The sequence below is a fragment of the Arachis hypogaea genome, chromosome 7 (genome assembly GCF_003086295.3).
Source record: "Arachis hypogaea cultivar Tifrunner chromosome 7, arahy.Tifrunner.gnm2.J5K5, whole genome shotgun sequence".
NCBI classification, from domain to species: Eukaryota; Viridiplantae; Streptophyta; class Magnoliopsida; order Fabales; family Fabaceae; genus Arachis; species Arachis hypogaea.
Window position 1 is genome coordinate 9027403 of NC_092042.1, and position 19384 is coordinate 9046786.

General features: G+C 34.0%; 4 protein-coding genes across 5 annotated transcripts; 1 reads left to right on the forward strand and 3 right to left on the reverse strand.

Annotated features, from left to right (window-relative positions):
* Nucleotides 1-510: 510 nt before the first annotated feature.
* On the reverse strand, nt 511-1706 carry LOC112701089 (uncharacterized). The gene is made up of 2 exons (XM_025751888.1): nt 767-1706; nt 511-653 (listed from the first exon to the last, which is right to left on the reverse strand). The coding sequence occupies exons 1-2, from the start codon at nt 1704-1706 to the stop codon at nt 511-513; spliced, it is 1083 nt and encodes a 360-aa protein (XP_025607673.1).
* A 2952-nt stretch (nt 1707-4658) lies between these two features.
* LOC112702360 (dolichyl-diphosphooligosaccharide--protein glycosyltransferase subunit DAD1) lies at nt 4659-7690 on the forward strand. Its single transcript, XM_025753354.3, has 5 exons — nt 4659-5957; nt 6049-6096; nt 6784-6871; nt 7069-7112; nt 7367-7690. The coding sequence occupies exons 1-5, from the start codon at nt 5874-5876 to the stop codon at nt 7448-7450; spliced, it is 348 nt and encodes a 115-aa protein (XP_025609139.1). The 5' UTR covers nt 4659-5873; the 3' UTR covers nt 7451-7690.
* A 798-nt stretch (nt 7691-8488) lies between these two features.
* Nucleotides 8489-10378, reverse strand: LOC112702361 (transcription factor bHLH51). The gene is made up of 2 exons (XM_025753355.3): nt 9712-10378; nt 8489-9221 (listed from the first exon to the last, which is right to left on the reverse strand). Exons 1-2 carry the CDS (start codon nt 10000-10002, stop codon nt 8742-8744), a joined length of 771 nt encoding a protein of 256 aa, XP_025609140.1. The 5' UTR covers nt 10003-10378; the 3' UTR covers nt 8489-8741.
* A 4913-nt stretch (nt 10379-15291) lies between these two features.
* LOC112702362 (uncharacterized) lies at nt 15292-18141 on the reverse strand. Of its 2 annotated transcripts, none has more exons than XM_025753356.2 (2): nt 17773-18141; nt 15292-16209 (listed from the first exon to the last, which is right to left on the reverse strand). In XM_025753356.2, the coding sequence occupies exons 1-2, from the start codon at nt 17827-17829 to the stop codon at nt 15550-15552; spliced, it is 717 nt and encodes a 238-aa protein (XP_025609141.1). In that variant the 5' UTR covers nt 17830-18141; the 3' UTR covers nt 15292-15549. The 2 variants fall into 2 exon arrangements, with proteins under 2 accessions (XP_025609141.1, XP_025609142.1); XM_025753357.3 differs by having other exon boundaries at nt 15292-16206; nt 17773-18013.
* Between the last annotated feature and the right edge of the window lie 1243 nt (nt 18142-19384).

The following is a 19384-nucleotide window of genomic DNA, read 5'->3' on the forward strand; positions in this document are numbered from 1 at the left end:
ATCCAACAAGAAACAATGTCATAAGTAAATTAACAGCAACAGCACCAAGAAGAAATATTTAGGAAAATAAAATTACACACTGACCAGTTAATTGCCATCTGTTACAAGTGCATGTATGTTTAATGAGGTCCACATCCAACTTAGATCCCTTTTGTGTGACCTCAAATCGCTTGCACTCGTTATCACCAATCTACTTCGCAGTCCATTTGTTACTTGGCTTAACAAGCCCCTTCAACCTTTTCTCCTGAACCGGTGCAAGCTTTCCATGATGGCAATCTATCAGTCTCTTGTGCTGAACCATACGCCTCATGAGGTAGCAGCGCACCTCTTCGCACATTGTGAGTATAGGCTTGCACCTGTACTTGGTGAACTTGGAGTTGAAAGGCTCGCACATATTATTAGTCAGGTTGTCTACTTTTGGACCATGACTGATATAGGCCCTTACCCATGTTGCAGGTTCAAATTTCATCAGGTATGACTAGACATCCTGATTAACTTCCTTCAGCCTCTTCATTCTTGTCTTGAACTCAGCCACAGTTGTGCATTTTGCACAGTCCCACACAATTTTCCTGATATATAAGTCCTTGAAACGATTGATGAAATTCTTCCACATGTGCATTCGGCATTATCTCCTTCAATGCAGGCATCAGTCCCTGAAACAGAATGGTTCAAGAATGACTTTCATCATCGTGCATCAAATGTACTTAAATTAAGTATAGAGAATCTGACTTACTAACCTTTTGCATGTCGGACATAAAATTTCAACCATGTTGTTGTACATCTCCAATGTCCTCTTGTAATATGATCAGAAACCACTTCCATGACACTTTCGATTCAGACCTTGCCACAGCAAATACAATGACATAAAACTGGTTATTAGCATCCTGTGCCATAGCAGACAGCAACTGGCCCCCATGATAGGTCTTGAGGAATGCTCCATTCAAGTGAATCAATGGCCTGCATCCACTCCTAAATCCCCTCTTGCAGGCCTCGAAACATATATACATTTTGTCGAATGTTGGGGGTGCTTGTGGTTGGGGAATAACATCCAACAATGCAGTAGACCTTGGATTGCTTCCATGGATCTCCATTAGATAGTCTTTAAGCTTACCATACTGTTCTACCTCGTTTCCCATGATCCTGTCTTTGGCTTCCCTTACAGCTCTGTAAACCATTTTAGGATGTAGTACTAGATCAAACTCTTCTTTTAAAAAATCAATGGCCTTATGTGTGTTCATATGGGGATGGGTGATCATCCTTTTTTCCACTTTTTTGCTGATCCAGTGTTGGTCAACCGCGTTGCTTCCCAGATCTCTTGCGCATGTATGTTCACTTCTATAGGTTTTCACTTGGAAACACTGCAGCTGTTTATTGTATGAAAGATGAGCAATCCAGGGACAATTCTCATTCTTACAGCCAACTCTAACCCTTTCCTTATCATTTTTAATCCATACCAACTCCCTCCCCTCAGCAATAAACGAATCCTTCACAACTTCCTTGAACCTCTTTATTGTAGCAAATCTTGTGCCTAGCTCAAATCTGCCTTCACCAAAGCCATAGTGTTCATCAAACTCAGGCCAGTGTGGTTTGTTCCCTTCATCCACTGATGAGACAGGGGTATGTAGCTCTTCAGACTCATACTCAAACACAATGTCTTCATTATTAGTGTCTACATCACTGACATAGTCTGCAACGGCTGGCCTCATGCTAGGCTCCCTAGCAGGCCTTGATCTGTTGGGTTGACATCCAGGCCTACTAGTGCTGGGCTGTTTAGTAGGCCCAGTAGACCTTGAGGAACTCTCACCAGCTGAGTCCACCCTTCTTGTTTTAAATCTCTGCCTTTTAAACTCATGTGTTGCTTGTTTTTTTAGCTTCTCATTGGGATCAACCCCTTTCCTCGATGATGGAGACACATGTTTCCTCTTCCCTTTGGCAGCTCTAACCCTTCTGCCCTATCATCTTCACCAGTATCACTCCCACTTTCATAACCAGCTGGAGGTGGTTTATACGGCTTATCTTCTTCACTGTCAGTGCTATCATCGGCGGTAGATGAGCCATCCGACTTCTCCAACTCATTTGGATCGACTTCTTCATCAACCTCAGCATTTTCCTCAAAATCATCATCTGCGATCTTAGGTTTGTCAACATGATGGTCAAAAAAATGTAAAACTCTTCAGTATCTTTGTTCCTCAACTTAGCCTGTCGCATTTGGTTGATCCCTGCGTCCCCCTCATTACATGCAACCCTGACTCCATATCTTGACTTTTTGGATCATACCAGTAAGCCTCCTTATAGGATTGATATCCTAGTCCTTTGAACATCGTGACCAAATCGTCGAAATTGACAAAATCCAAGTCCATTGGAGGAAACTTCTCAACTTGACCATTAACATACACTAACTCACCGCTAGCCCTCCGTGAAAAGTTACCCCCATGATGGAACACGGGAACACTAAAGACATCAACCATCTGCAAAAATTTTCAATCCACAACAAACCACAATATCACCCCTTATTATCTAAATCACCAAAATCTCTCTAAACAACACATGGCAAATGACTAACCCCACAACTAATCACATATGAGAATCACTTACAATCCCTATTAGTCTCACCCTACAACATTGATAGCAAAAAAATGCCCATAAGCAGAACTATTGAACATTAATGTACTTACCACTCTCTACGGCAGACGCAGGTATAACCACGGAGCTTCAATATGGAACTCCTCCACGGAACTGCAACGATGACAATGCGGAGACGAAGCGTTGTATTTTTTAGAAGGAAAAGCTTAGTGGTGCTAAGGCTTCTTGTAATTCTTTGTCACTGATATGGGTAGCATTGGCATATTTTATAACGCACACTCACCACTGCAAAACACACACCAAAACGACGTCGTCCTAAACCCTAAGGACTACAATGTCCCTTTACTTTCTCTACTAGCACCACGTCAGCCCCGTTACCACCCTCGTGAAGACACGTACGCATATACACGCCACATAGGCGCCAGCTAAACATATTCCGTTACGTGTTGGACACCGAATTGAACGGGAGGACCGATTTGTACGGCGTTTTGATGGGTGAGGGGTCGTTTTGTATTTTCCAATTCTGAGGAAGTTAAAAGTCCACGATTTAAAAGGTCAGGGACGAATTTGTCCTTTACCCATTTAAGAAACACCCATGGAGTAGACTATGATGATTAACTTCAACCAATCTTATAAAGAATTAACATAGTATACAACCAATAAGAGTAACACGGAGATAAATATGCATTGGGGGAATAGTTAGAACAACGAAGACATGATGGAATATCGAGTCGGAGATGATGCAACGGGATGAAGTAGTAGCGTCGAGTAGAAAAAAGGAAGCACTGCCACAATCATGTGGATTGCCGTCTGTGGTGGTAAAACGGGACTATATTACAAACGTGAGAGCTGCGACAGAATCTGTGGCGAAGAACGGCATTGATGATAGACTTTATTATACTTTGGGCGACGGCTACAATGCAGATGACGTCGATGTGCAGGCGATGACGGCATTGAAGGCGTAGACAGTGACGCGGGCAGTAGCAGGGACAACCTGGAAACATGGAATCTGCTATAGAGGTGAGGTTCAATTCCTTTAGATTTAGGATTAGGGTCCATGGACTTAGGGACTGATTTGAATTGATCTAATAAATTTATCTTATCGGCAACAAGATAGTACACTAAACGAGTGTCACGCTGGCAATTCACAGGCCATGTCAACCAGCGAGTGTTAACTACCTCAACACAGGAGATGACGGACAGAATAACACAACCAGATTGGTTATCTTTTGGAGACAAAAATAAAAATCAAGATATTTTTTAGAAACAATTTTGACTATTAACTCCATAATTAGATGATAAACAATAAACTCTACTTCTCTACCTTGTTTAGTGTCTTTGTAACTTTTTTTTCTTTTTGGGTTTAGGCTTCATTTTAACTAAAAAAAAAAACTTATTTTCACACAATTTTAAATTATATTTGTCTTTTTGAACATAATTTTATTAAAAACCAACAATTTTAAATCAACAATTAATAGACAAGTATTAAAAATTTGAAATAAATAAAAATAAAAATATTAATTAAAGATAATTGATTTTGATGGTCCAATCCATTCAAAAATTAATTTAGTAAGATTTTTACATTTTAAAATAGTTTATTAAAATTAATTTAAAAATTGTAATCTTTATATTAATAGTTTAATAAATTAAATTAAAAATAATTTTTAATAAATATAAATAACAATAATTATGTTAGGTAAAATAATTTTTAAAATTTAAAAATATTATAATAAAAATAAATATAAGAATTAAATTTAAAAATTTATTAATGTATGATATTGTATTAAATCTTTTAATTTTGATAAATTTAAGACAATTTAAAAAACTTCACTTCAAATGCTTTTTAAAATACTCATATTTTTTAAAATGCCAAGCAAAAATACAAATATAAAATTTTTTAATTTTTTTATTGTTTACGAAATCTATACTTTATTTAAAGATTTAATGGTAGTTAATAAACAGTATCCCCTAATCCGACAGGTTAAGCGGAATAATGAACTAACCACTATAACAACTCAACTTGGTTAACAATTTTTTATTTTACTAAACAGAAACTTGGAATTTTTTACCGCAGCAACCCTTTTATTTTTTTGGTCAGGAACCAGGATCCAGGCCAGCATCCTGGAAATGTGAGCTCCAACCCGGAACCGGACCCGCCTTTCAGACTTCATCTTCGCTCTCGTCTGCGTATGTGCGTCTCTGCAATTTCCCAGGCAGACCTTCATCCGCCGCAAACATGCCGCTGTCCCCCGCTACACCACCGTCTCCCGCTTCGCTCGCTACCCCGCCGTCGCTCGCTTCTCCGTCATAGACCGCTTCACCGCAGTCGCCCCAACGGGTTTCTCGCACCAACCCCAAACGGGTTTCTCGCCCAAATTACCCTACCCGAACCCACAACCCCAACCCGCCCAAACCCAACCCCAAACTGATCTTCTCTCTCGCGGATGTTGAATCTTGGCGCCGAGAAGCACTTCCATGGCCACCATGACTTTGCCATGCTTAACCCATTATCGATTGATTCTCGGGTTTGGAATCAAGCCGCGAAACGGTTGATGAGGTCAGAATCGGTCTCTCTGTTGGCTTCGCCTCGGCAAGAAGCTCCGCCTCAGAGGTTGAGGAGATTGATTCCGTTGAAGACGTAACGCCGGTCCATGCTCAACTCACGCGGGGGAACTCCATTACATCTTCCACCCAAGCTTCGTACCCTTCCATGCTGCTACTTCGATCTCTGCCTGGTCCATCCCTTGCACGCCATTGTTCGACAAACCTTGCGCGGATAACTTGAACTCTCCGTGTCCACCGCAATGTTCCTCTTTCTTCCGCACGCTACTTCATTTCTTGGACCCTGAATGAATGAAGTTGCCACTGCACTCTTCATTCAGGTTTGTTCGCTGGCGCCGCTCTCACTGACGCCTCGTTGCAGAGGGTACGGGGAGTGGCTCTCCTCCGGTGGTCATTGATGCCTCCTCCGGTCTGTAACCCTAAGTAAGCCTGGTGTGTAGCAATTGTAATCTTTTATTGGGCCTTAATTGGGCCGAACAGTAAAGCAAACTCTTAAGGGGATCCAAAAAAAATTATGTAGTGAAAAGACAAATTTATCCTCGTACCTTTGGGGAAGACGACGACTATAGAGACTAAAAACCGAGTGGCAGTGGAGTTGAGTTTTCATTTCAACGCTGAAAAGAGTGTTAGAACCCAGTGAAGAAGATACAGAGTGTCGTTCCTATTCTTGTTCCAATTCCGAATCGGAAGACAAGGATTTGCATTGCGATCTAAGGAGAGAAGAGAAAATGGCGAGGTCAACCAGCAAGGACGCACAAGACCTCTTCCGTGCGCTTTGGTCTGCGTATTCCGCAACTCCAACAAATCTCAAGGTGACTCTCATTCTCTTTCATTCTCTCTCTTTCGAATAATTTTCACAAACAATTGAACTTTCCTTAACCTCCGATTCGTCACTTTCTGTAGATCATTGATCTCTACGTCATGTACGCTGTTTTCACCGCTCTCATCCAGGTAATTCAACTCTAGATCTGTCGCTGTTTTTCATCAGATTTAGGGTTTCGCTATAGAGAATATTAGAACAATTTCATTACTCATTGATGATGAGTTTTAGGATTTTAGATGGTTTAGATATCTTCAATTCGTTAGGGGATATTGATTGATTTAGCCTGGTGTATGTTTTAGGCAATGACATTAATGTTATGTTTATTTTAAGTTTATACAAATTACAACTGTGAGGTTAATTTGTTGGAGTATGTTGGGGAATGTCAGAGTTGTCTCAGCTGAATATTATACTTGCTAATGTTTAGATTACATTTCTCCTCACTTCCTATGAGTATGTAATGTAATGAAGCTACAAAAACAGTAGTGAGAAATAAGTATTTCAGGGATTTGAGTTCTTTATTTTGCTTTCAGTTCCTTTCTCTTAGTCTGTCTCCTTTTTGGATTGATGTAACAGATTGCTTCTTGCTTTGCTCTGTCACTTAGTCTCTACACACTCTTTTCACACCTTTCCCGATTTTGGGATAGTTTGTTGTGGATTGATTCTGTTAACATGATGTGGCTGCATTAAGCTCTATAGATGTGCAGTAATCCCTTGTAACTTGTGTATACCTTAAAAATGAATGAGATGAGGAAGTTATTTTCAATCTTCAAGTTCAAATTTTAAGAGCATTTTCATTTTTTTTTGTTCATGAACAGGTAGTTTACATGGCTATGGTGGGATCATTTCCATTTAACTCCTTCCTTTCAGGAGTACTTTCTTGTGTAGGGACTGCAGTTCTGGCTGGTAAGAGGAGAAGATATAAGCACTTGGCTTACCTAGTTATGCATATTCACATACAATGCATGCACACACACACACACAACATATGCTTGAGTACACTGTGAGACCTTGAAGCGTACTACATGCATACATGCATAAACATGGATTGGCTCATTCTTATGTTTCTTATAATTGTTATGCTCCTTTATTTTTTTTTCCAGTTTGTCTCCGTATCCAAGTGAATAAAGAGAACAAGGAATTCAAGGTAAAAGTCCCTTTCATGTCTTTTTTTATCTGTTAAGGTGTATGAGTTGGATTGAAACTTCTAATTGCCCTTTCAAGCTGCAGGTTTCATTTATTCATACTATTTTAAACACCTAGCATGATAACGTAGGTTTGAAACTTGGCAGATCAAAGCATAACATAAATGATGAAATTAAGTGATATGTTTGTTTTCTGCATTTTGGTTCCTTCACTTAACATATTCTTACAAAATTTTGCTTATGCGTGCTACTGTAGGATCTTGCTCCTGAACGTGCCTTTGCAGATTTTGTTCTCTGCAATTTGGTTCTCCATCTGGTGATCATGAACTTCCTTGGTTAAATTGGATTTGTGTGGGGTTTTGCCTCCAATTGAACCCCGAAGGGTTAAAATGAAAAGTAGAATACCTGGACCTTGTTTTGTTATAGTATTTGTAGATTCAGTGACAATACGAGTCCTTGTTTTGAACAAAGAGATGCTAGATGTTTACTATGCGATCTTTTACATTAATTTTTGAATGGTGAATTACTCATGGTGTTGACTTTGATGTCTAAAGATGAGTCTTGGTACTACCTTTAAAAAGAGTCTAGCTGTAATCTAATTTTTTAACAATTGCTCTCTCTCTCACTCTCTAATTATGTATGAAATGGTGCCTCCATCTTGATCACATAATCACATTGGAAGAACTTTATAAATTTCATGCATGTCAAAGCTGTCCCCAAGCAGCAGAAGACAACACAAAATATCATGGATAATGATTTGGGATCAAAAAGATCAGAACAGATAAGGGTATATGAAACATTGATCTGTTCAAAGATAACTAAGTATCTAAATTTTTTCCCCCCTCGTATTGTTTTAGAATATCGATTTTTTGCAGTAGGCTAGTACCTCATTGGATCGATTTAAACATGGAACTATTGTTTATTTTATGGGTTTAGTTAAAATGTATTTAAAAAGCACATGTTAATATAATTATTAGTAGAAGTTTACTTATTTTTTTTAATATATATATAACAAATTCATTAAAAATTTAAAAATTGTATATTTTTCTTTTTCATGAAAGCTTTTTTAATTCGTAAATTTGAATTAAGGATTCTTTGAAAAAAAAAAAGGATTATGTATATAATATGTTGATTTGTAAGAAAAATGAAAGAAAAAGAGAATGTCATAGAATGAGAGTCTCATTTGAGAAATTTGGATCTTATAAAGTAAGAAAGTTGATAAAATGATAAAGTAAAGGATTAATCACCGTTAATTTTATAACTTCTATGAAATATGTATTTTTCTATCTTAATTTAAAAGTGATTAATTTTGCAGTTTATTATTTTATCAACTTTTTTACTTTAGAAGATCTTCACGCATGTTTGAGAGGGGGCCAGCTTCCAAACAATGTATCAAAATTCATTTTCCCATTTTAGAATGACAACTGTGATACATTGAACTTTTTTACTTAACGTTGCCACAATAATTGGAGGCACAAGACCATCATTTTCCTTGCAAAATAAACTTGCTTTTTATACCTACCTAATAATACTAATAGGTATACGAATTCAAAAATGAAAAATAAATGATTTCACCTACTGAAATTGACCCTCTCTAATAGGAGGTAAAATAGAATAAAAAATTGTAGAAATCACTGTATGAAATGTGAAGGCAAGAAGAACCTTTGCCTCTTACTTCTTGTGGGACAATTTGATGTCATGGATGATGAAGCAATTTTGTTAACAGCAGATTTCAGTGATTGTTTGAGAGTGTTAAGGCAAACACCATCACCACCTTCTTCATTTTCCTTAGAGCATAGCACCAATATGCTCTTGATTCTGCCACCAACACTTGCTATGTCAGCTTTAACTGCTGTGAGCCTCAACCCTTTTAAGACTTGAATGAGTTCATTGAAAAGTTCTGGTCTATCATCACAGCAAACTGAAATTACAATGTTGTGCTTCAGTATCTTCACTTTAGCATAGCTTTCATCTTGATCAGGGTCACACTCTATTATTGTTACTTCATCAGTTTCACTTGGAACTGTGATGCTTTTGCTCACATCCATTGCTTTTCGCTTTAGATCCTTCACATGATCTACTACACTCCCTAGTAATGCAGCCTTGTCCATCTGCATCCGCAACAAAACTTAATTAATTTGATTCTGCTTTTGTAGTATTCATTCCGGCATAATTCAAAGTTGAACTTATATTACTCTTACACTTCTAGTTGAAATGATTTTGAAAGCATAATCAATTATGGAATTTATGCAGTCTAGAAAACAAAAGCATGTATAGCTTCTCTAGTTCTCTATCTATCAAGGTTGATGAAGTAGAATTCAAATGCTTTAAGTTCTATCATGGAACCTATTAAAGCTATTAATAGCATAAACTAATGATACCTTGCATATCATGTCATTTTCCTAAGGTAGGTAATTTTTATTTTCTAGCTAGAATTCAAGGAGTGAAAAAGAAAAAAAGAAAAAAGAAAATCTAAACTCTGAATAGCATAACTGATAGAAGTAAAAGTAAACTATATGCTTTGCCAAAAAGGAGAGAAGTAACTAACTATGTCTATGTGTATGACACTATTGGAATATGAATTTTGAAAAACAATATTACCTTATCAGACTTAGGAATGAGTTTTCTAAGAGTTGCAAGCTGTGCATTGATCCTGTCCCTTCTTCTTTTCTCTGCTTGGCTATGGCTCTTAGAAGCACTTGCAGCTCTATCTTCTGGAAACCCTTCAAAGGCTAAAGGCCATGGATATTGGAATTGAAGAGAGGCAAAGGCTGAGTCATAGGCATGAGGCACTATCTGTGTTGGTACTGAAAAGGAAGAATTATTGTTACTGTTTGGTGCAGAGTTGTTGCATTGAGATTGAGGCCATCCAGAATAGTAGTAGTTTTCCATATTCAATTCAACAATAATGTGAAATCATTTCTAAAGCTTCTTCTTTGAGTTCTGATCCCTTTTATTATCTCTCATTCACAACCACTGTTTACTTAAATGTGTGGGACTTCTTGTTATCTTTGATGGTGATTGGTGTCATTATGCAATTAAAACTTTAATGGGGTCAAATGAAAATCATGTTTGGATGTATCTGCCTGTCACTTCAGCTAGATAAATTCTCCCTCTCTTGTGGATTTGGACTTCTTATAGAATCAGAAGTTGAAGGAGAAGAAAAACGACCAAAAGAAGGAAAAGGTAATCTTATATTTCTACATGAAAACTTAAAAGTAGATATTTGAGAGTGAATGCCACATACAGGGAGAGTCTCAAAATATTTGATACTCATGATAAAATCAAACTTATATACCCACTTTTTTTCTTTTTTTCTTTTTTTGTTATTATCACTTTCCAAAAATTTTCAAATATTCTAAGAATATTGGTATTTCAGTTTATTTAATCATTGATTTTATTTAATATATAATATATATTTTATATTGAAATTAACGATCAAAATTATTAAAATATCGGTATTTTTAAAATACGAAAATACTTTTTAATTGATATAACTATTTAAAAATAAAAATAAAATTAAAATTACATAACCTCTTATTTTTGTGTGATAAATAATTGAGATACAAAATTGCTGCAATTCCTCAACACTACCAAAAAATGACCATAAAAATTTTTTAAAAATGAGCAAATTAAAAAGAGTATATTTTGATGGTGCCTATCTTTTATGTCAAATTTTGAGATACAAGCAATGTTATCAAAGTGAAAAAAGGATTATGGTGTGGCCTAGCCTAACAGGTCTTATCTTATTTGGGATCCTTGCTGACTAAGCAATGGAGCAATAAATGAAATAGTGCCAGCAAGTAGTGCTGGGAATCACTGTTGAAACTTTGTTATCACTTGACCTTGTAACAGTAATAGAGAGATGTAGTGGATTGTGATCAGTATCTTATTCTTTCTATCTATAACCACAAAGTTTTTTGTCTGTTCTGATTGTAATAAACTAATAATAAGCATTGGGATCCTTTTGTGGATTATGGTGCAGATCCTAATTGTACTTATCCTGAACTGAAAACTTTATTTGATTAAAGGTTTGTGTTTAGCCTTATTATGCTTTATTCACATGTCAAGATTGGAAGCCTTTTGTATGAAATTGCATTGTAATTAAGGATAAGGAGAAATTATCTTCTAAAATCTTCTATATAAATAATATTGGAGGTTTGTGTTTAGCCTTATTATGCTTTATTCACATGTCAAGATTGGAAGCCTTTTGTATGAAATTGCATTGTAATTAAGGATAAGGAGAAATTATCTTCTAAAATCTTCTATATAAATAATATTGGATAAACAATAAATATTCAAAATAACTATTGAATAAATATTTAGGGTTTATAATTCAGATTTTGAATACAATAATTTATTGATCATTCAACATTTAAAAGATATTTAAATTTGTAATAAATTAATTTTTGAATTGTCAAATACAAAAATATCATAAAAAATATATTTAAAAAAGCAATAAATATTCTATTAAGATTGTAAAACAAAAGGTGGATTTTTTATTTTTATAAATTAAATAAGGGAAAATGACACTCCCCTCCTCTGAGAGATACTAAAATGACATTCTCCTCCCCTCTATTTGTAAAATGTACAATTTAATCCATTTAGTTAAAAATGTTAACAGAATATTTCATTTAAAAAAATTAAATATTTTATTCAATAAAATTAATATTTTAATTTACCATACTATCCCTTTATATTTATTTACTAACTAAACTCAATTTTTGAGTTAGGATTCCAATTCCCGCACAGTCCGTTCCAGATTACTAACTAAGCTCATATTTAGATCAGCATTTAAAGATTGTTTTAACTTTTTTGCTATCCATGTAGAATTAGCATTTCTCTTCTCAGATTTTCTAATACAAGTATGCCTTGGCTCATAACTCTTGATCATAAAAGCAATACCATCTGGAGAAGGAGAAGCATGAATCCTCCAAGGACAACCTTCAGAAGCACAAATAGCAGTCACTTTTCCTTTCTCATTTTTCACTCTTATTATATTAAAATTCTCTTGAATTATGTAATCTCTCAAAAAAATTATTGAGGGGTATATTAGAAAAAATAATTTAATTATTAATTTTTTAAAAATATTTTAGTAAAAATATAATTTAATCAATAAAAAAATAATTTATTAAAAGGTATTTTAGTAAGCAAAATTTAATGACAAAAAAATAAAATTTTTCACTAAAGGATATTTTTGTAAAAATAATTTTGTTTTTCAAAAAAAATGAATAAAGTTAACATTAGTTAACACAAAATTTAATATGGATTAAAGAGGGATTTTTTTAAAGGTTATAGAGGAGGGGAATGTATATTTTATAAATAGAGGGGAGGGGAGTGTCATTTTAACATCTCTCAAGGGAGGGAAATGACATTTTCTCATTAAATAAATGTGATAATTATCGAAATAAATAATTTAAAAAATATTTATCGAAATAAATATTTCTCCCTTATTTCGTTTACACTGTAAACGAGATAATTTTGCACGTATCTATAGATAAGATATACACGTGTCGTCCACCTCTCTTATCTTGTTTAGAATGTAAACAAGATACATGCAAAATTATCTCATTTACAGTAAATTATCTCATTTACAGTGTAAACGAGATAAAAGAGAAGTAATTATTTTAGTAAATATTTTTTAAATTATTTATTTTCGTAATTATTATAATTAATTTATTTATTAAAATAAAAAAACCCAACAAAAGGTAATATAAAATATTAAATATAAAATTAAGAGATCGAATAGTTAAATATAAGTAAATATTGACAAAACAAAATATTTTAGATGTTCAAATAACATTATCTTAATATAAAAATATTTTTTAGCTTATCTTAGAATGTGCTATAAAATAATGCTTCAACAGTCTTTATCTATAGTTATTTATACATAGAGTGACTAATCAAATACAACGTGTTAGGATCCTTCACTCTCTTATCATTCAATATACCTTTTTGGTTTTAACTTTTAAGATCATCATTCAATATACTTCAACACGAAATTCCATGGTGAGTTTAAGTTCAATTCACCAAGCATTCTCCATGTTCCATAATTATAGCTTCTGCTATGAGTACAAGCGTGAAGGAGGCTATAGAAAGAAAACAAGCACACAATCACAAACAAGATCCCAAAATTTTCTTATATAATTAGACAAAAGAAAAGTTTAGGGGTCAGTAATTTTATTAAATTCTAGCTAATATGTAACCATAAAAAAAAAATGAATCATTAGATGAAATTTCACATTAATCTCACATCATTAAAAATTTCATTGATAGCGATTTAATAGTTATAAATTCTAAATATTACTAGCCCTAACATTTCTCATAGACAAATGCATCAATGAACAAGATTGTTAAATAGATCATGGGTCCCATCATACCATTCTCATCAGCATATATATTGGACGGCCAAGTGGAGTAGTCCAATTTTCCATGATTTCAAAACAAGTATTGGATTTAGAAATCCAACATCTTATATAAAAATTTCACGTGATTAAAATACTGGATAAATTATTTAATAATTTCAAGTGATGATATTATACGCCAATATAATATTATTCTATTTTAAAAATTAAATTGACTTTCTTAGAGATTTAAAGTAATATATTATAATATCAATTTTTTTATCATCAATTAAGAAAATATAACTGGTGATAATTTTTTCACATAAAATGGTGTATTCCTTATTATATGCTTTATTTACTTGTTTTTATTTTTTTGTCCATTTTATGGTGAATTCCTTCTTGATTGAAAGTTGAAAGTTAAAAGCATGCCACCCAATAAAAGCGGCTTATTTTGAAGACTTTAGTGGCTCTCTGATTGAAAAGATAGCAATCAAACAAAGGAAGCTTCAATTACAATCAGAAGGGGGGTCCCATTATCACTTACAATTGTAACTCACACAATTAAAGCACCTTAAAGAAGTGATATGACCACTGATCAACCACTCACTTTGCTAGGCTCTATTATATCTCTCTTCCAATTTGTGTGGTTTCTTATGCTTCCGTATTTTTCTTCTTACATCTCTTTCATTATGTCTTTTTATTTTTTTTACCACTCATTCCATTTTCATTTTATTTTATGTCTAATCCAAGTTTTAGGATTTGGCCCGGGTCCCATAATCTCCAATCATATCTATAATAATGTTTATCTAGCTATGTATTTACATATCGTCGGCAATGAAGTCAAAAAAACATGGCAAACAAAAAGGATGGCCAAAGTGAGACATTGATTCTTGTTTTTAGATGATAAGAAATGAAGCATGCATTATTATCCATCAACGAAATGAGAAGCATTAGAAATTCTTAGGTTTTCATGTAATAAAAATTGTAAAGTATTTCTCACTTAATACAATAGTAGTTAGTATACATGTTTATAAGGTTTCAAAACATAACAAATCTCAAATTACAATTGATTAATTTTTATCAATGCAAGAACTCTTTTGGGGGCTTCAAGGATTGCATTTTAGATTTTTATTTTTATTTTTTAACTTTAATATCATTTCATAAAATCACTTGTTTTAAATATTAAAACTATTAGGTAAAGTCGTAAAAATACATGAATGATTATATATATGAAATCTTTTAGGATCATTTTAGTATGTCTATGTTATGGTGGTTATGATATTCTAAAAAATTAAGTTAAAATTAAAATAATATTTTTTTATTATTTAGCAATACTTTTTAAAAAGTGTTGCTTAAAAATATTACCAAAATATAAAAAAGAAAATTTTAATTTTAATATAACACACACTCTATATAACTTTGGTCTGACAAGGTTGAAATAATAGTAAGAAGAAGAAGAAGAAAAGACTCAATCATTGAATGCTAACAGTAAATGGTTGAATGCTGTGTTAATTAGTAGTAGAATGCAAATAAATGAAGACGTAGCTTTTGTTACATCATAAATGTGGGAAAAGACACAGAGGTTACAGCTAACCGTTCTTGATTTGTCTTATTCCTCACAACAGTCACAATGTGACTATGCATTCTTTAATTGTGTCATTCAATCAATAAATGGAACTCAATCCTACAATCCAACATTGCTGACCTCATTTTTCTTAATTATTTCTCCATAAGGGAAAAAAAACAAGAACAACTAGATTTACACTCACAATTCGCTTGGAACTAAACTGAATATATGTTTTTAAAATTTATTTTGCAGATGATGATGGCTTAATGATGTATCAAATAATTATATAATATAACATATGCTTTTACTCTAATGTTTGTACATTCATGTATATCAGAACCTTTTCCCGAAGCAAATTTTACTCCTAGCTTGTGAAACTTAGTGCTTATAATCTGAGTAAAGTAACTGAGATTTCAATAGTTCATACTTAATAGTGCTTGAAGAATCTGAAGCTCATCCAAAATTACATAAAAATCACACAGCTACCCTAATTGTCTCTCTGCTTGGTGAATTCTTGATAACTTTGTCTCAGTACTCATTGAAATGGATGGCACCAACTTTCCAGACAAAGTAAGTTGTTGCAAACATCACTGTGCTGATGAAAACAAATGAGAAAGCAACAATGAAGAGATCAAATCCCCCGGGAAATGAGAATGTCAATCCTGCCTTCGGAAGCCCTCGCTTGCTGTCGTCAAGCATGTCCGTAGGGGCTTCCGGTAGCCGAGACCTCTTCTTTCCCCGGTCACTTTCTTTTAGAGCATCCAACACCCTGCTTCCCATGTCTGATTTTTTGGATGTTTTTGATTCTGTGTATCGGTTTAGGACTCGAGCCGCCCTCAATCTCTCTCTCGCCGTCAAGGGCAACCGTTTGGGATTTGATTGAGGGTTAGAAAATGCTGCTGATCCTTGATTTTGGTCAGTTGAAACCTCAGAAGCATCTGATGTCCGAGATTCTAACTCGGTATTGACATTAGCTTGTAACTCGGAGTTTTCGGCCGGAGGATCCTTACTACTGATGCCTGCTTCGAGCTGATCGCTGTCTGCGACTGAAAGACAATGACCAAATCTTTTTTCTTTGGAAAACATTCTTGATACCGGCACTGCCAAGAAGGGTGTATACTGAGTGGCCTTTGGTAGCGAAACTCCATTAGAACACCATGATGAATCTTGATATTTCGCTTGCAACTTCTAATGAAATCGAAAGCATTGTATAAGTAACAAAGACTAATGGAAATCAATGATAACATAACTAAATCTTGCTGAAGCAGAATAGGAAAAACACAGTAATCTTTGACAGTTCCTTATTTGTTAGTGCTTTTCCTTCCAAAAAATGATCTCGAGATGACGATGGCTATGATTATTAACATACACTCAATTTTTGCCATCAAACATATCCCAACAATGACAAGAAAAACAAATAAGTATTGTCTTAGTGGGAGAAATCAGGTACATGAATCAGATGATGCCTATATTATATACAAACCATTAAAAATATTGAAATATCCAGTTATATCTAGTATTTGAACAATTTCCTATCTATCTAAAGGTTTTTCCCCACATTACCAAAAAAAAAAACTAAAGATAAAAAGCTCTGCATATATATTGCAAATTTTTACATAGCTGATCCCGGAATCAGATTAAAAAATATGTTGTGTTCATCCGTCAGAAGTAAACATTAGACTTACTGAATCTCCATGGCTTGGATCATAACATAATGGTAGATCCAAAACAGGTAAACCAATGGAAATACCGGAACTAGTTTGACGATGTATTTGGTTGGTTATGTTGATGAAACATGACCTTGCAAGATTAGCAACAATACATTGGAATCACAGTTTTCACAAGCAGCATCACATTACTAATACTCTCTGCTCTTATTTGTCCCTTTCTCTAATATGGGACCCGAATGCCCAAACTCGATAGACTTCATCCTTTTTCCCTTTAACATGTTGTCTTCTCTTTTCTGACTCAATTTCAAAACCTTAAAGGTATTCTTCTTTCCATAGCTTAAATTCACAACCTTTTATCATCATATTCAAAGAAATTCTTAGGTGGTTTGAGAGCAAATCAGCGTTTTTGCTCTGATGAATTAATTGTCTTTCACATTAGCATTATAGGTCACTATTATTTTTTAGTTTAAATTTTAAGAAAATTAATGAAACAAAAAATTACCCCAAACTAACAACATAAATGACACAGAACAAGAGTATTCATTTGCTCTCAGAGCACACAAGAAATTTTCTCATATTCGTGCTCTAGTGGTTAGATGCATCTTCACAAGGAAGCTTACAACAACAAAAACAAGAAGTTAACAATAAAGCCTTGACCCATTAATAGGGTTGGCTATGTGAATCAAACAAAACAACATTGGTGATCTATATCATAATATTCATATGTTTAAACCAAAATTATTTAAATAGTCGAATAATTTTTTCCTGTGCCTTTCTTAGGTCTTTTTCTGCCCCTAGTCATAGGAACCCTAGAGACCTTCTTCATCAGAATTATCCAAACATTTATGTTCTATAGGAGCATTCTTCCAACAAATCTTAGCAAGAAGAAGTTAAGCATACTTGTAAAACAACTCTCTAGCACAAAAATAGGATTTTGTGAAACCAGTAATGTAGAATTATTCCAATGATTCGATTATATAGTAAGTGAAATTACTTTGAGCAAATTAGCAGAATAGAGATAGATAAAGAGGTTGATAGTACAAAAGTGAATGGTGAAGAAGTAAAGAGTGAAAAGACATACCAGTGGGTTGAAGCTCATCATCATGGGATGTGTTGATAATGATATGGCCATGTTCATGTTCAAGTTCTGCTACTTCAGTAACCACCCATTTCCATGTGATAGAAATATTAGCCACAAAAAGAGTGGCCTTCCTTTTAATTGATTAATTGAGCTTCTAAAATATCCTGCTGCCACAACACGCTGCATAGCGCGTGACCGCACGTCCTTCAAGGGAGTAAGGGACCCAAGTTCATTCAAGAACAAGCACTCCTATGGTTTTTTTTTTTCTTAAAAGAAAGCAAAAAATTTTACTAATAATAACATTAATACGTGTTCTTATATTTTCACCAAACCTTTTCTTAAACTAATAATTTAATTATTTTTTATGCATATACAATATGATTAAATTATAGTATTAATACTTTTTAATAAATAATATATTTATTAAGGAGGATAAATTAAAGATATCTTTTTAGACTAATAATATTTGTTGTTTCTGAAAAAATGTTAAAATTTGTAGTTACTATACGGGTGGCAACAGGGCCGGGCAGGGTGAGTTTTTGCTCTACCTGACCCCGCCCCACCTTTCAATAATCCGCATAAAACTCGTTCCATTCCTATCTGCGGGTAGTAAAAGGTTGAACTCTAATCCACCTCTGTGGGTATCCGCCCCACTTTTACCCGTCCCTATAATTATTAAAATTTGATAAATAAAATTAAATTTCAAAATTCATATAACCATCATCACATACATAACATAAATTAAAGTAAAATTTTAAATATGATACAATATTATTAATCATTTTACTAATTATTTTACATATATTACACATATTATATATTAAAATTATATTATATATCTATACCGCGACGGGTAAGGACAAGTAGAACCTAAACTCGGCCCCGCCCCACCCAAGAACCCGCTCCACTAAAAACCTGCTCTGGTGCGAAACGGGTAATTACCCACCCCAAACGGATAAGAGCGAGATGGATACCCACAAGTTCGGATAGTGTTGCCACCCCTACCATCCATCTTATCTAAAGCTTCGCGTAGTTTCTGCTCTTTGGATTTGTGTTCCCAACCCACCTTTCTCATCCCGAATCTAGGTAAAATACTAAAATGTATATTACCGAATAGTAAGTAGCATACTAACAAGAACATTGACTAAAACAATATAACACCACCCAAAAAAGGCTAATTTTTTCTAAGTTCGATTTAAGATTTTTTAGATTAACAGCTCCACAAAATCTGCAGAACTATCAAGTAGAAAGTGTTAATGATTTAGACCACCAGGCAAAGAGAAAATTCAAAACAAATAGTCACAATTTCTTTAATTTTTGTACTTTTAAAAAGTCAATCATATTCACCCAAGTAAACACCATAATGTATATACTTGAATATCGTCTTGCGAACTATTATGGTCAAGGTGCATAAAAATTTAAAAAATATATCAACCATAGTAACGTTGAATTGAATGATATCGGGATGAGAGAATACATATTAGTTGGCCTTTGTAATTTGTAAACGAGTCCCCAGCACTTGAGCCATTTAATCCTCTCAATTACATTCACTTGAAAAAGTCATAAAATTTCAATTGCACTAAAAAATGATCAGACTGAAAAAATTATACCA